We start from the raw sequence: 17,683 nt of genomic DNA, 5'->3' as shown, positions 1-17,683 counted from the left end.
TTCCCCCTCAAGCTTGATTTGGAAACCTTGCTATAATTTCTTAATGAAATTACCTACAATTTGGGGACTAAATATGATGTGAACATTTATAAGTGTTACTAGTAGATATATGCAAGGTCTTTTCCAAAAACAATTAACAAATACTTATGGGACTTAATCATGTTAATATTTTTTGAACATTTTTATGAAACCATCAAGTTTTTACAAGTAATAACTCTTTAAAAGCAAAATTGCTGCTAGTTTTCTAAGGCAATCACATAAAATTAATATTAAGTGTTAATTTCCATCAATCAAGGACAATAGCTCTTTACAGCAAGAGGGATACATTTCAATATCATACTCAACCTCTTAGTATTTTGTCATGAGAAACAACATATCAAAATTGGAAGATCACATAACCATTGGAAAACATTATCAAAAGACAAAATTCTTAATTTATTTAAAAGACAAATGGCTGTAAATATTCATGAATTCCATTTGAATTTATGAAATTTATTAACAAACATCAATGTTGTCAAGTTACCCATATGTTGTTATTTTTTTACATTTAATAAAATTAAACATATTTCTTGCCACTGACCATTTTAATTTAAAAAATACTGTACACAAATTCAACAATCTATTTTTTTATAGGTCTATTATAAATCACTCCTGCAACCAAATCCTGGCCCTGTTGGTGGTGTATTTAAGCAAGTCAGGCCACCTTTAGGTTCTGAAGCAAATCTGTTATTCTGGCCACTTCTGTAAAATAAAAGAACAGTGTGAAATTTACTCAATTCAGTTCAGGCTAATTTATCCAATTAATACAGAGTTTAAAAGTTTAGAGTTATCATAAAATAACAAAAACAATCAGTTGAAATGGAATTCTAACCACTTTGTTTAAAAATAATACTGTTTATTTATTAATGGAATAGTCAATATTGAATAACAGTGCTTTTAACAGGTAACTTCTGTGTGTGTTTTATTTCCGAAGGGAACTCCCTATGGTAAAAATTTCACTTGCAGAAATTTCATAATCCCACAAATTTCTAGAAGAAGCTTGGTGATTTGGCCAAAAAGTAGCATGACAGATGTTAGATAAACAGATATCCATGCAGGTCGAGTTACTGATTGATTCGTTTAGATATTTTATTTTTAGATATATGTTAGATCAACAGGTACCATGGTCAAGTTACTGATTGATTCTTTTAGATATTTTTTACATCAGTGGATATCCAGAATGACTCTGTTCGATATTTGCTAAATCAACAGGTACCCAGGTCGAATTACTGAATGACTCTGTTTGATATTTGCTAAATCAACAGGTACCCAGGTCAGGTAACGGATTGATTCTTTCAGATATTTGCTAGACCAACAGGAACCCAGATCACGTTACTGATGGATTCTTTTAACTATTTGCTTAATCAACAGGAACCCAGATCACGTTACTGATGGATTCTTTTACCCAGATCATGTTAATGATTTATTCTTTAAAGTATTTACTAGATCTACAGGTACCCAAGTTCAGCTACTAATTGATTCTTTCAGATATCTGTTATGTCAACCATAACCCAGGTCAAGCAACTGATCTATTCCTTAAAATATTTAATAGGTCAACAGGTAGCTACTAATTGATAATTTTAGATATTTGTTAGATCAACAGGTACCCAGGTCAAGTTACTGGTTAAAGATACTGTACACCAACTTATTTTTGTGAGCAATTTATTTTCGCGACTTAAGCGAGTAGAAAAATAATGCGAATACAAATTTTTGCGAATATGTCAATCTTTGATCTATCCTTAATAAACTTCATCAAGTAAATCAGATAATCGCGAAATTAAATAGCCTCTAAGTGGTCCAGAAAGGGTAAAACACGAAATAAAGTATCCGCGAAAATAAGTTGGTTTACAGTATTTGTTTGATCAACAGTTCAACCACACATTTGAATATTAACAAATTATAAATTTCTTATTGGCTTGTCTTTTCTAAAGCCAGTCTTTGGCAAAACAAGGAAGTTTAAATATCAATGAAAATGTAGTTTTTCCTCAGTACATATAATTTTGCACCAACCTTAAATAAATGAAATCACAGCAGAATTCATTTGAAAGTGAGAAGACATGAGTTAGCTGACTAAGATTGACTAGAGGCAATGACAAAATCCATACAAGTTATTAAGTGTTCTAATGACATACCTTGGCCCTGCTTTTGGAACTTTTCCAGCTTTTAGATCATTTAATATACCATTTATATCATCTACAGTTAAATCTTCCTGAAAAAATACATGAAAATCATATAAACAAACTGAACAATAAAAAAATAATTGTAGTATCTAAGGGAAACAAGAAAATACTTAATCATTTCTCAATGGGAAAACAATGGGCATACCCTGAATGAAATTGTAAAAAGACAGCATTGCTTCAAAAAGACAGAACAGTAAATATGGAATAGGGCCAACAGAGCAGAGGCATTGTGTGTTCTAATAGTAAATGGAATACAATACAAATTGAATTTGGTTACTTTTGCAAAGAATAAATCAATGAAAGATGCTAAAGTAAATATTTTTTCCCCCTGAAAATAAATAAAACAGTAAACTTCACTTAATTTTTCAATAAAATATATCAATTCCCCCGACATTAACTTTGTGTGGATTAATTAATAATCGTTGGATACCAATTTTCGTGGATTTCGTGGTTACAGATAAAACACGAAATTAAATGTTCAATGATTGATAAATTTTCTATACTATAGGCTTATATATAGACTTCATCAAAACAGTGAAATTAAATATCCAAGAAAATTGGTACCCACGAAAATAAATAAATCCAAAGTATGTTGCATTCTTTGACCAGCCTTTGCATTGCAACCAAATTTGAAACTAGTTTTGGACTAAGTTACTTCATCCAACCGAGCAAAACATGTTAAGACTAGTAATTTATCTAACTTACATAATAATTGTCATTAATTTGCACCATGGGAGCATTAACACAGGCACCTAGACATTCTACCTCCATCAATGTGAACATATTGTCTTTACTTGTTTCTCCAGCATTAATACCTGAAATTAGTCAAATTTTATTTTTAAACATGTTTAATAATTCATAGTTACATGAGTTATATATAATTATGTATGTCTACTTACACTACAGGTGCCACATGTGGATTGACCAGAGCAGGATATGCTAAACCTTTCAGAGCTTCTGAGATCAGTTCCAGATTTTTGTTTGGGTTTGTGTTGCTTAGTCTTTACTTTTCTATGTTGTGTCTTTTGTTCTATTATTTGTCTGTTAGTCTTTTTATTTTTTAGCCATGGTGTTGTCAGTTTATTTTTTGATCTATGAGTTTGACTGTCCCTATGGTATCTTTAGCCACACTTCTTAATCAAACCAACAAAACATAAATGTATCTATAGTATGTAATTTGCAGATTCTCTGTAAAGTATGCAGTATCAAGGATTGGAAGCACATATTAGTTACAGTAAATTCAGATATCATTGTGATTTTGTCGTTTTAGACCAAAATGTGATTTTAATTTTTGTGATATTGAGAAAAATCCTGTTCAATTCATATAAAAAAAATCAAAATGGGAGTTTAAATTTTGTGATTATAACCCTATCACATTTTTAGCTATAATAAAAACATTGCAATAATTTCTGAATGTTTTATATCGTACTATATATCATTTGTAATTCATTGAACATTTAAATTGGTGGTTTCCTGCCCTACAAAATATACAAATAATAATGAATTCACAAAACATCTTATAAATGTTGAAATCATAATAGCAGTTTTTACATTTACATAAAGAGATTCTAAAAAAGCATCATCAAAAATACTAAAAGATAATATTTTAGCATTCAATAATAACATTGGCACTTAATTACCTAAATTCTTCTTAATTGCCTCTAAGATAAGATCTGATCCAATACCTCCTAACATACATGGAGTTGTAGTGCAGATCTGTACAAAGTATTTCCCAACAGGGTTCCTGAAATTGTAATATCATAATTGAATTAAAGATGCACAGCCTCAATTGTTAGTTTTTGTTAAATATAAAATTGAGAATGGAATATATATACATTACACCATATTTTCAAAACAACTTGTTTGCATTTAAAAGCTTTGTCTCAGGATTTACATGGTTTGATGAAAAAGATTTTAGCAAATAGATAAATCTTGATAGCTTGCATATTTTATGGTTCATCAAAACTGATATGGTGTGAAGTGTACCCTTATAAATGTGAGGTTTTGTAATCCTCAGAAACAGTTGGTGTGATTTTGGTGCAATTCTAGAGTAAACTATTTCACAATGAACATATACTATGTCCTTCCCCAACAATCTACATAAAAATGTCATTTGGTGTTTACAAAACAACAGTGATTGTTTTATTGTTAAAAGTTTCATATTCCTGTATTTTAAACAGTTCAAAGTCCTAAAACTCTAAATACCAAGTATGAAACTACTGACTATCATGCTAATTATTTGCATCAGTTTAATTAAAGTTGATCAGAGTTATACTGATCAGTCATGGTTATTACTAAAATGTATTGTTTTATATACTTAAGTATTATTTACTTGTTTAGGTTAGTCATTCAAAATTTTGAATTTTGTTTAAATTTTTAAATTATCTCCCCTTAAGGCTATTCAAGTACAAATGTAAGGGAAAGGTGGACAACTATTTTTGTTCACCCATAACAATTTTATTTTTCCTTTGTAACAGACTCATTTTTGCTTCCACCTTCTTTCTCTATTTTCCACAGAAAAAGAATGCAGTGTCCAATGCTTTCATAATTTTTTTCAGTTTTCTAGTTCTTGTTCAAGTCAAAATATGCTTTTAAAATTTGATTTCATGTATGCCAGTTATGCCTTAAATACATTATAACTTATTATTATCTCAGGAACTCAACAAAGTCATGTTAATTATTTGTACAAGGCCTCAAACATGTGGCCACTTACAAATTGTAAATAGGCAACATTTTGAAAATATCAGAAAATTCATGAATTTTAAATGTCCATTAAATCAAAATTTTATGAAATGTAAAGAAAATATGAAAAAAAGACAATTGAATACTCTAAGAATAAAGCAGAACAAAATAGTTCCTGAAAAAAGGAAAACATTACTGTTTTACTGATGAAAGTTTATAAAAAGATCTGAGCACAATGAGAGATAACTCTACTTACTGATGCTTGAGAGTATAAAAATTCAGCAAAAATTTAAACATTTTTTATTTATTACAAATTTTATTTATTACACTATAAGTTGTTACTTTATGATATGGTGAAAAATTCATGTTGGCCCCAGATGACTTTTAAAATATTTATTTCATTGAAAAAGCTCAAAATTATCTCCCTTTGATGAAAAAATGCTATTTTTTGCATTAAAATTGAAATTTATTTTTCAACTCATGGGTGACCTTGATTTCTTATTACTTTTTTCAAATAAGCTGTACTTAAACTAAACTATTGTTAAGCAATTCTGTAATTTACTTCTTTTTTTATTTCGATATAATCTTTTTTTCTCCTTTTAGTTCAACAGAAAAAAGTACCTTTACAAAAATGCATGCTTATTTTGAAGGCAGATTGTATATAACTTCCAATAGTTACACAGGCAGAACATTTAGTCTGTTATTGCAATTGTGCCTAAACATTGTTCTTACCTGTTAAACATTGTGTAAAATGTTGCAACTTCATAAACTCTCATTTTTGGCATTTTAAGCATATCACCAACCACATGCATAGCTGAAATTGGTAGCCATCCTGAAAAAAAAATGTTGGTAAAAATGGTGACAGATACATGATACATGCACAACAATAGAATTATTACATTAGTAAATGGACTTATTTTTTAAATGAACAGTATAATTATGTTTTTCTCATTGTTGAAGGCTGTAGGGTTACCTTTATTTGTTAAATTTGACTTATTGGCAATCATACCATATCTTATATTTAGAATGGTTATATTTTTTTTTTATTAATTACTGTCCCAGTATTAAATGTGTGATAAAGGAATGCTTTGCTATACATTTTTTGTATTGTAATATGCTTCAATTTTAATTGATATTATACTGTGTATCTTCAATGAATTTAATAACTGATCCTTATATTATATAAAAGAAACAAAAATCATAAAATATTTTCTGAAATCCTTCTCTATATACATTTAAGATTATTTCTGGAAAAGCTCTGCACTGGTTTATAACTGTATGTATTGTAAAATGTTTTCCTAAACAATTTATTTTTAGTTTTATGCAACATTAACCTTAAAATTACATCAATGTCAATTTGAAATTAAAAGTTCAAATTTCAGTGATAGATATACAAAATAAGGCACATAGTGAGGTAAGGGAGTTAAGTCACACTAATAATTTTAATTATTCCATATTGGTATTATTTTAGTAGGTTTCTCTATATGAATTGGATTTTGTATAAAAAAGCATATTCACCTGGGAAAGTGTTATTCACCGTGCTAAACGTCACGCGCTTTTACATGCAACGTTATAGTAAAATGTTTCATGTAAAATTTGTTTGTTTTGGTATATGTTTGAGATTAAATACATTTTCTTCTCTCGTAATATGGAATAAAACAATTACTGTCTTTTGTTTCGGTAAATATTGGGTTTAATTGACTTTTGAAAAACTGATATTCACTTCGGCAGGCGGCCTCAGCACTAGTAACCCGAATTTAACTTGATCGGACAAAAACGTGTTAACGCTATTTAAATGAGATTGATCGTTATTTGATAAAGATTGACAAAAATTAAAAATTATATTTAATTCATTTCAATTCATATCAATTAATTTTAACGCCAGTCAAATAGATTTCTCTGCGGTGAATCAATTGAAATCAAGTTGCTGGTTAGTTGCGTTAAACTAATAGGCCACGCCCCCGTTAAACTATTTCAAACATGCATTAATTCGTTTTAAACATGGATAGGACCCGGGCTTTTTACAGGTAAATCACCCAAGCAAAACGACCTCGATATATATATCGTTTTTTTGTTTCAAACTTTAAAAGAATCACTTATTTACCAGAACAATTAACAAAACGACACTTGCAAGAAAGGATCTGAGAGTACTTAAGTTTCTGACAGCTAGTTCACACTGTTACGTTTGAAGTCTTCCTGTCCGTCATCCCGCAATCGTTATTTAGAAGACCATAAGTGAATGAATAATTTGATATTCTGTCTCAGGACCTACGTATATATAAAATACTTGCCACTGAACATTGAACCAAGTAAAATCTATACACATCGTTTCATATATAAAAATCAATCTACAGATGAGTAAGCATTTCTTTGTTGGTTAGACTCCCTTTTGTGGGAGTTGAACACAGTGCGGGACAAATTTCTTCTCATTGGAAGATATATTTTTCCCATGGGAATATTAGTTTTTTCTTTTATTTTTTTTCAGAATTTGTAAAAGTGCTATGATATATCGAAATGGACTGACAATCACTAGTAACCAATAACTGGAACAATTTAACAGACATTTCAATACATTAAAAGTATTCCTATCATGCTTTTACACTCAAAAGCCTTTTTATATCGTTGAATGATTGATAGAAATTCTACACGAAACAGCGGCTGATTTTGCAATTTGAATCTTTCACCTTTGTTTTCGATCAATATCATCGTGCATTTCATGTAATAGTTTTCGCTGAACTGTCAAGTGGCAGAAACATGTCTTTTGAATTTCAGAACTTAATTTAAGAATTAAAATTATAATTCTGTTTTAATCTATATACATGGGGAATGACGAATCGTGTTTTATATTGTTTTCTAATTATAACCTTATAATTTCGTGAATTTACATCATAATTATTATGAATGTACTTATTCTTTTTCGTCTACGTAACTCGATATGCGTTTTTCGCCACTAGAAAGATGTGCACTAACATGTTTTGTTCAATTTTCCTAATCATGCTTATGCAATGTTGTAACTCGTCTACACAAAAATCTTTTATTTCAATTCATGTTTGGCAAACACCTGGGGAAGTATTTTCTAGATCTTTTATAACCTCTCACGTAATTATCAAAGAAAATCCAGAGTTTTGCATTTGCAAGGACACGTACGGATGAGGATCCGATTAGATATAATCTTTGTGATATATTCACTTGTACTTTACCCGTAGGCTGTCTAGGTGTACTGTAATTTATGGTTTAAAGGAATACGAATACTTTATTTCTCATAAAACTTCAATTACTAGTTATCAAGAACATACATAAACATAACTATGAGGTAAAATTATTACATGCATGTGTAAACGATACAGTTAGATTAACTTGGAGGACTGACTTTCACATTTATAACTTTTGCATAGTTTTTCTTATATTACAATATTTGATGAGTTTAACTGTTGATCAGCTTTAAAGATATAAGGGTTTGACTTATAGTAGTTCCTTAAACATTTCCTTCTTTTCCTATTGTTTAAATGTTCTACAATTCATAATGTAATGGTACTCGTCATCAATGTTGTTTGTGTCACAGAGGCGACATATTCTGTCTTATCTGTGTAAATCCTGACACCTTCTAGACTCAATCGGCAACTACCACATCTATATCTGTGTAATATATGAATTTAGAAAGGTAAAAAGGAAAAATAGTTTTCAAATTGGTAATTCTTTTTGAAAATACGATAACATTATGTTTTATGCGATTTTGCAAGAAAAGCAAAGAATTCTTCTTGAAACTGGTCTTTTGTGTTTTGTTTAATACATTTTGACAACCATTTATCACAAACTGTGCACAAGGACGGATAAATAATATACGTCCTTGCTGTGCATTACAATTCGAAATAGTTGTAATTTCCATTTTTTTTAAATTTGTAGTTTTTCCTCACTAGATAGGTGAAAGTATGTATAAAATTTATTGCGAAAATGCATTACGAGCATTAATCTATACTTTTAAGTTAGAATTAAGAGTCTCAACTTTTTTCAAAACCCATGTATAATTTATGTTTATGTTAAAGGCGTTTGATTGGATAATAGTTAAAGGTAGGCGTGGTTTTTGGTAACTTTCCTCCAATCAGCTGGCCTATTCGACAAACCTGTGTGCGCTGATGCGTGGAAACTGGGTATTGTAACGATACGTGTCTTACATCAGAATCTATCGTGCGTGACCAATGTTTATTGTATAATTTCTTGTCATGTGGTCAAATTATCTGAAATACAAGTTCTAAAGGTTACAACTTTTTTAAAGTTTATTTTCGGCAGTGCCCCCGATATACGATGTAAAGTGTTTCAGGCCGTGTTCACCCAAACGCCGTGTTAAGTAAACATGTTTGCAATTAGTTTAATGTAATGGACACTGGTTTCACATTAAATTTGTTCACATCTATAGGGCGTATTGCATTCCGCTAATTTTTCAAAGTCTCAAAATTACGTTTCCGCAAATTAACGTATACGTTTCAGTAATTTGTATTTATTACTTTTCCGGAAATTTATCTGGTAAATTATATATATTTTAATATAATTATATTAGATAAATATTTCATTTTATTTTTTAATAATGAAAAGGTTCTGATCTTATATCTTCAATAAATTAGATATAACTAGTTGACTCTGGATTTTGGTAAATGGCCAACACATTTCTTTGTACGACGTTTTCATCCATTTTAATGATGACTTTTACTTGCATGTTCCGATGAGCTTTAACTTAATAAATATTGATTTTTTTTATTATGGCTTGCTTCCGATCAACAGTTATTCCTTAATTATTTGCGGAAAAGTAATAATTATTTTTTAGCGGAATAGTTATTTTTTTCCGGAAAAGTAAGATATTTATTTGCGCAAACGTAAACTTTTTTTCCGGAAACATCATCTTTTTTCCCGGAAAAGTAATGCCTATTTGCGGAAACGTAAAACGCTGCATCTTTACACCTTGTTTAATAACCTGTAAATAAGATTTCTTCATACTTGTAAACTATGTGTCATTTAAATGTTCATTACGTAGAACTGAATTCAAAGTTGTCGGACAATTTTTCTAGCAGTATTAAGGGAACGACCATTTGACTTCAAAAGGGGGATGGAAATATTCCGATCCCGAATTTGATAACAAAAAAATCTGGTTATACAGATGATGAAAAATATTCTGAATCAATAGTTTCCCCATACATTATAATGTTAAATATTAAAAAAAAAAAGTATTTGATCACCAGCCTCGGAAAACAAAACGGAATGAAAACGTAGGCGCGAAAATAACTCTCTCCCTCTTTTTTTTATGTTAAGTGGTTGCTACCTAATGAAAGCCATTTTTATAATATGCAGTAGTTTGAATATACTAGACATGTCTCGATTACGCATTTTGAGTCTCTGACCCCGGATAACTCTTGCAGTGTAGTTGGTCTTTTTAACGATCTTTTCTTTAGTACGTACTGTATTTGTGGTGAAATTTTTAAATTTTAACTGCCGGTTACGGGATTCGGCCTCCGTCATCGACCTCTATGGATTTTACTAACCCTCTATGGATACGTAGGGGGTCAGTAGCGAACCATATAACTTATAATAGTAAGTTATTGTTTCATTTTACATGTTGACCATTGGTGACATCAAATAGAATGTGTTGCAGGTTGTACTAAGCCATATGAAATTAAAATATCATATTTATATGCAAATTGAAGGATCTAAAATTTTAATTATGTATGTTTAAACTATCATGAATACGGATCGGGGATATTGCACGAAGTCATCTAGACTAGCCGAATTATAAATCCTAGCCTCCGTACTTGTATGATACTTTGATGTCAAATGGACTACAGTTGAAAAGTAACATTTTCTACCAATCCATGTTGAATAGTAAGATGTATGTTCCTGAGCGTATAATGCACAAAAAGGGTTGTTGTGTACTTTTGAACTGAGTATGGTAGTCTGGTTACCATACGCCTTGATGTAACAGAAATGATAGACGTACACTACAGCAGAATTGCGGTTTCAGTTGTTATAATTCACACACATATTAATTGGGTTATTTTGAAATCTGCTGCATGGTTTATTCCATTTGCAATCATATCCAAGAAAAGTTGTAAATCTTGAATTTTCTGTAATATCTTTATGAAGCGTGATTAAGACGTAGATTCACACATATACCATCTTTTCTTCATTTACACAAATGAATGTCGGGGATTCGGGATACGGCAGTTATACATGTATTTTCAGTTTATATTTAGTTTAAAGCTTTATCGAACTAATACGATTTTCATCTTTAAAATTCACTTTGCATGCACTAAATATCTAATCCATTTGGTTTGAACAATATGATATGTTTAAACTACAAAATATCTAAATGAGATTACATAGGAATAACTTGTGGTATATTCATGTATACTAGTATGTAATACTAATAAAAAGAAACCAACAGCACTATTTGACGAAGAAGAAGACGAAATAAAAGATTGAATTTTAACGTCCAGTGACATATATTACAATGATGTCGAAACAGAACTTGAAATTGACAAAAGGTTTTCATAGAACCGTCGCTTTTCCAAAGAATTCACGCTTAGTTGCGATTTTACAACTTCGGTTTCGCATTATAGTTATACATGTACAAAATAACTAACAATAAACAAATTCTGATGATTTCTTCAACTGTTCTAGGACTTTCTAGTTGTAATAAAAATCTGTGATTTTTCTATATTCGTACTTTCGCCACGAAGCAAAGCAAGTTCGCTCTAGATCTGGACATTAATGCATTAAACATTTACAATATTCATTAGTTGTTTAAATCCGTCTCTTCGGATAAAATCTTAATTTACGTACCATTGTAAAATTGGCAATGGAAATGAAGAATGTGTTAAAGAGACAACAACCCGACCAAAGAAAAAAAACAACACTGAGCAGAAGGTCACCAACAGGTCTTCAACGTAGCGAAAAATTCCCGCACCAGGAGGCGTCCTACAGTTGACCCCTAAACAAATATATACTATATATGTTTGTGCTGTTTTTAGCGGTGCTTTGCTTTTGCGCCAATTGGCATTTCATTTGTGCCAAAAAATCATTCATTTGCACCACAAACCATATTCATTTGCGCCAAAAATTAAATCTTTCATTTGCGCCATTTTACAAGAAATTATAGGTTAAAGTCGGATGCTTTCTTCCATTTTTGAAATTCTGTGTTTAGAATATTTTTCGATCATATGTCTACGTTTTAAGGGATAAACAAAGAGGACAATCGAAGAATATGACGTGTTTACTCGAGAAAAAAACACACACAACTTAATTTAATGAAATCAATAAAAAAAGCAAATATGTGATATGATTGCCAAAATAAAGAGACATTAAAAATGTACAATCATAGGTCATCGTATGACCTTCAACAATGAGCAAAGTTCATACGGTATAGTCATATGAAAGGCCCTGAAATAACAAATGTAAAGGTTCCTGGTTCGATTCCCGTTAGGGATGAAAATTTCAGGAACTCAATTTTCGGCTCTCTCGACACCATTTGCGAGTATGGTCTTGAGGAAACGATGACAGTCCGTCGGAAGGGGACGATAAATTGCTGACCCGTGTTAAGGATGTACTAAGTTGAGGTTTTGGAATTTGTGTCAAATGTTCGGACTCATTGGTGTTTTTCCATACCATACAATGTAAAATATTTCGCCCCATAACACCAATTTATTTTTTTCATATAACCTTGTGGCGCAAATGAAAGATAGGATTTTTTAAAAATTGGCGCAAATGCAATGCGCCCGTCTTTAGACCTACTACAACGAAATTTGTTTGACATGCACACGTATAAAAAATTGCGGTTTTTTTTCCAACGCAATCATAGGTTTGAATGTAGTTTTCAATTTAGACCCGTATTTATATATATAGTTCAGTGATACTGAATGCCATACTAATTTCCAAATTATACACAAGAAACCAAAATTAAAATAATACAAGACTAACAAAGGCCAGAGGGTCCTGACTTGAGATAGGCGCATAAATGCGACGGGGTTAAACATGTTTCTGAGATCTCACTCCCCCCCTAATACATCTAGCCTAAGTTTCAGTTCAAGAGAAGTCTGGGTCTGATGTCAGAAGATGCATATACGATATACGGACCCTGGATTTAAATCAGTTATGATCTGGCGGTTTTTGTCTTTTTTTCAAAATACATATTTTTAATTGTGACTATCTTTAGTTCCGAATCTTTCTATCATTCTAATTAATTTAGTTTAAATGAAAATAAGGAACTTAGAATTAAAACACTGTTGAAGAGAAACTACATATTCGGGTTAAATTCACCTCAGTTTGTTATTTCAAGTTTGACATCTAACATCTTAATCCGTAATCAACATTTACGTGACAACCTTAAATTGTTGATTGTATTTTATCAATCGAATATCCTCACACAGGAAACTGAGACAAATATGTTATTTGTAATGGTATTTATCAAAACTTAAATGATTGAAAATATATTTGTAGGATATGAATTTGCCTAATAAGCGAATAATTATAATACATAGATGTCAACATCTTCAATTGAGAGATTACTGATAAGATGTCCAAAATATAAGTACATGTATATTGCGATTAGTGCTATATAGTACATGTATGTCAATGATATTGAATGCCCGCTGAGTGTAAAACATATTTCAGCTGAAATCTTTATTTCTGTAAACTCCATTTATTTATTTTCATAGCCTCATATATGGGGCACAGGACGTTTGCGCTTTTTCACCTGTAAAACGATAGGACATTTGCGCTTCAAATACTATGGACATTTGCGCTTTTAATTTTGTTTCACCTGTATTAAATTGATCGGACATTTGCGCTTTTTACCTATAGTCGACTACCTGTAATCTTAATGAGAAGTTATCGTTACGTAAATAAATTTTACTTATATTTGTCATTAGTTAGTTCACATTTTCACAGTCTTGATCATGGATTTTAAAGTTATGACCGGGTTATGGTTGTTGTTAGAAATTTATTTCCATCAGCTCTCTTGAAGTGCTGCCGTTTCCATCTGTCCCAAGCCTGGTAAAGATAGATTCAAGAATTAGGACTCTCTAAAGAATACAAAGAATGTACAACTGAAACGGGAAGGAGAAACTCGATCATTTATTTGAGATGTGGTCTAAGTACCAATCAGGACAGATAACAAGAGCAAAATTTGTTCACTCATTGTGCTTCAAATATCAAGCTAAAACTGACCTGTAATTGTGATGACAGTACTTGATTTTATTTCTTAAGAATTTTTACTTTTAGCTGTACATAAACTTTTAAACACATATCAACAATGTGCTATAAAATGAATTTTAAACTTTTAAAGCCCGGATAAAAGAGAAGGGAAGTCATAGATATATATACAAAAAAGCGCAAATGTCCTATGTAAAAAGCGCAAATGTCCATTTTTAAAAAGCGCAAATGTCCTATGTTTTGAAGCGCAAGTGTCCACAAAAAAAGCGCAAATGTCCTATGAAAAAGCGCAAACGTCCCGTGCCGCATATATGTACATGTACATGGTATTTGAAACAGAAACAATATACCGTCGTATATTACAAAAATTGAAAATGGAAATGGGGAATATAAAAGAGACAAAAACCCGACTATAGAGCAGACAAAAGAGGAAGGCCTATATTACGAGTCTGCAATGTAGCGAGAAACTCATGCGTATACATACATGCATTATTGTATGCACATGCTCGGACTTATAAATGCATATATATACTTGTACAAGTCCAAGATTGTGTTATAAATCATTTCTTATAAAAATACAGGAACATTTTAATGCTAACCCAAACGCACAGGTGTCAATATCTGCAAGTCTACCGGTAATAATAAGTTGTCATTTAAAAAAAGTGAAATTATAGTATATTTTAACTACAACAAAAAATTATGGATGAATAGATAAATTTATTTTAAAAAATTCCAATCCCTTAAAAACGAGGCACCATCATATATACTTATAAAACAGCTCAAATTCTATTTTGTTAACTTGGAGTAGAAAACTTACAATATAGTTTATCTCATTGAAACATGAACGTGGACCCCATTGAGAAGATGTCTTCTCATTTATCCAACTTTTTAAAATAAGGCTCATTTAGCCAACTTTTTATATTGGTTAATTATTGGGTTGTTTGTTTAGTAATAATAAGGTGTCTTTCTAAACTTTGACAGTAAATTTGTTCCTGTATGTTTTTATATTATCTAAAAAATATTATATAAAAATGGGCGATAGTAAACTTGTTACATCTTATTTTCAAATAGAATTTAATATTATTAATAATATTAAATTCTATTTGAAAATAAGATGTAACAAGTTTACTATCGCCCATTTTTATATAATATTATTTATTATATTTAATAATATTAAATTCTATTTGAAAATAAGATGTAACAAGTTTACTATCGCCCATTTTTATATAATATTTTTTAGATAATATAAAAACATACAGGAACAAATTTACTGTCTTATTTTCAAATAGAATTTAATATTATTAAATATAATAAATAATACATAAATGTTTCATCAATTATACAGAAGAAACACACAAATCAGTAATATTTTATTTATATAAACATTTTTTATATATATAAAAAAAAAAAAAGGGATCTACTGAACATTCACGGTGTGCTATTGATATTTCTCTAATTCTATGGAAATTTATCCCTTTCTGAACCCATTGTTTAAATAGAGATTCTTACATTGATACCAGTGGAATATAAATTCATTAGTATAATCCAAAAACGACAAGTAGACCGACAAATCATTAAGTACTGGGCATCGCAGGGGGGCAGTCCTGTCTGCGTATTCATTTTAGGAACTTTAATCTTTCTCTTTACAGGTAAATGAAATATAAATAATATGAAACATGCATGGACTAGTTTTTATCCATGTTTCTTTAACCTTAAAAATTGAAAGAATATCCCATATTCCAATTTGATATTGTTAAGGAATGGTAAAACTATTAACTCAAGATTTTGTCTTTACTTATTCGGGACTTCGGAATTTCGTTTCTTTATATTCGGGGTTTCGGAATCAAACAGCCCAACCCCTAACCCCTAAATTTATAGATTCTGGAACTAAAATATCACCAACTATTTCCAGAAATAATTGGAAATTACGGACCTACTTGTAAACGTCAAAAACTTCATTCCAATTTCCCCTGTATCCATATCAGATATACTTACTCTATAGATAGAATCATATACCTGTATCTTATCTCATTCTATCCCTAGTTTGTCTACTCGTTGTCAGCATAAAAATGAGTTTAATATTTTTGTAACTGCGACTGTATGATGGTGCTTACGGGAAAGCTTAATTCCCTTTTGCAAACAAAACTGTTACTACCGATGCTGCTACCGAATGGCTGATGGAGAAGGAATTTGAAGAAGACATTGATCATTGTGTTGATGATAATGTGCTACCTTTAAAAACACAGACTGCCCTGAAACGACTGACAACTTGGAAAAGAGCATGCATGAGTGGCCAGAGATTGTGCGGTCTTGCCAACCTCCATGTTCATCTCTCGCGATAAGGATATCAGCAGACCACATAATGATTCTTAAAAGATTTGACTGAACCAGCAATAGAAAAATTTGGCAAACTGTACTGAATCGATGTTTGTTCTATGTTCCGTCATCAAATAAAATCAGTGATATTTGGATGATTATCTTACATATAAATTTAAATAAAGTTGTTAAAAATTTGTTGTTAGTAACAGTCTTAGAAAATGAAAATTTATATAAAAAGTGTCCAAATTCAAAACATTATCAAACTCTCTAAAAATGCCTAGAATGCAGGATTTTACACCATTCATTTAATACCCTCCAAAAAATTTGTTTGCCTCGCTTCGCTCGGCTCAATTATCTTGCCTCACTAAAATAAGATGCCTAGTTACGGACTTGATTACATTAATTTAATGTCAGTTGCACATTTTAACATGCTTTGCTAAATAATACTACAGAAAATTAAATCCGGGTAAAATTTTCAGTCTTATTTTTCACCTATCATTCAACCCAAACTCTAATTGAAAAACCCTTTGTTCTTGATTACCTTTGATCTCATCTATCCAACTTTTTTTTTTACCTTTACATCCTAATATTTTAAAAAGTTGGATAAATGAGAATGAACCATTGAGAACACCTTGGATTGAAAGTTCGCAAATCTACTGACCAATGAAATGCTTTGGATTTAGAACGCGGACCTCAACGAGAACACCTAGATCGATAACACACTATAATCTGTAGACCGTCAAACCTTTGAGTATTATATTGTCAATTGTATATTGATGATTCTTCCATGGTCAAACAGATAGCGAGAATTCCAGACTTCGTTTTCTTTTATTTCAAGTATGGTCACAATATGGAAGAATACATCATGTACATGCTGCAAATAGACAATTCCTTGATGCTGCTGTGCATGCCTGATTGACAAAGATTTAATCAAATTCATAAAAAATGTAATAACAATTTAAGTGTTTCTGTATTAAGATTGGGATTAAAATAATGCATATTATGTATTTGATTTGGTTTGAATTTGTTTATTCAAATCTCGAGAGAACAACTGATGTTAGCTGATCTCTTAAACCGGTAACAGTAGTGGTAGATATTCACAGATTGTTTTTTATATAAGAACACACTATTACAATTACATATGACAATAATAATGTAGATGTAGGAAGATGTGGTGTGAGTGCCAATGAGACAACTCTCCATCCAAATAACAATTTAAAAACTAAACTATCATAGGTTAAAGTACGGCCTTCAACACGGAGCCTTGG

At 30.7% G+C, this 17,683-nt stretch overlaps 1 protein-coding gene across 1 annotated transcript in view; it reads right to left on the bottom strand.

Moving 5' to 3' along the window:
• Positions 1-424: 424 nt before the first annotated feature.
• Positions 425-17,683, bottom strand: part of LOC134721440 (NADH dehydrogenase [ubiquinone] flavoprotein 2, mitochondrial-like) — a 32,897-nt gene continuing 15,638 nt past the window's right edge. The window contains exons 5-9 of the mRNA XM_063584478.1: positions 5,634-5,733; positions 3,860-3,963; positions 2,925-3,034; positions 2,172-2,248; positions 425-741 (exon numbers count right to left, since the gene is read on the bottom strand). Of these exons, the coding sequence (XP_063440548.1) occupies positions 639-741; positions 2,172-2,248; positions 2,925-3,034; positions 3,860-3,963; positions 5,634-5,733 (494 nt within the window). The 3' untranslated portion in view covers positions 425-638. The remainder of the gene's footprint in view (positions 742-2,171; positions 2,249-2,924; positions 3,035-3,859; positions 3,964-5,633; positions 5,734-17,683) is intronic.

This window comes from Mytilus trossulus, chromosome 6 (assembly GCF_036588685.1).
Source record: "Mytilus trossulus isolate FHL-02 chromosome 6, PNRI_Mtr1.1.1.hap1, whole genome shotgun sequence".
Taxonomy (NCBI): Eukaryota; Metazoa; Mollusca; class Bivalvia; order Mytilida; family Mytilidae; genus Mytilus; species Mytilus trossulus.
Note: the sequence above shows the minus strand (reverse complement) of the source record. Positions and strands in the feature narration are given on the sequence as shown.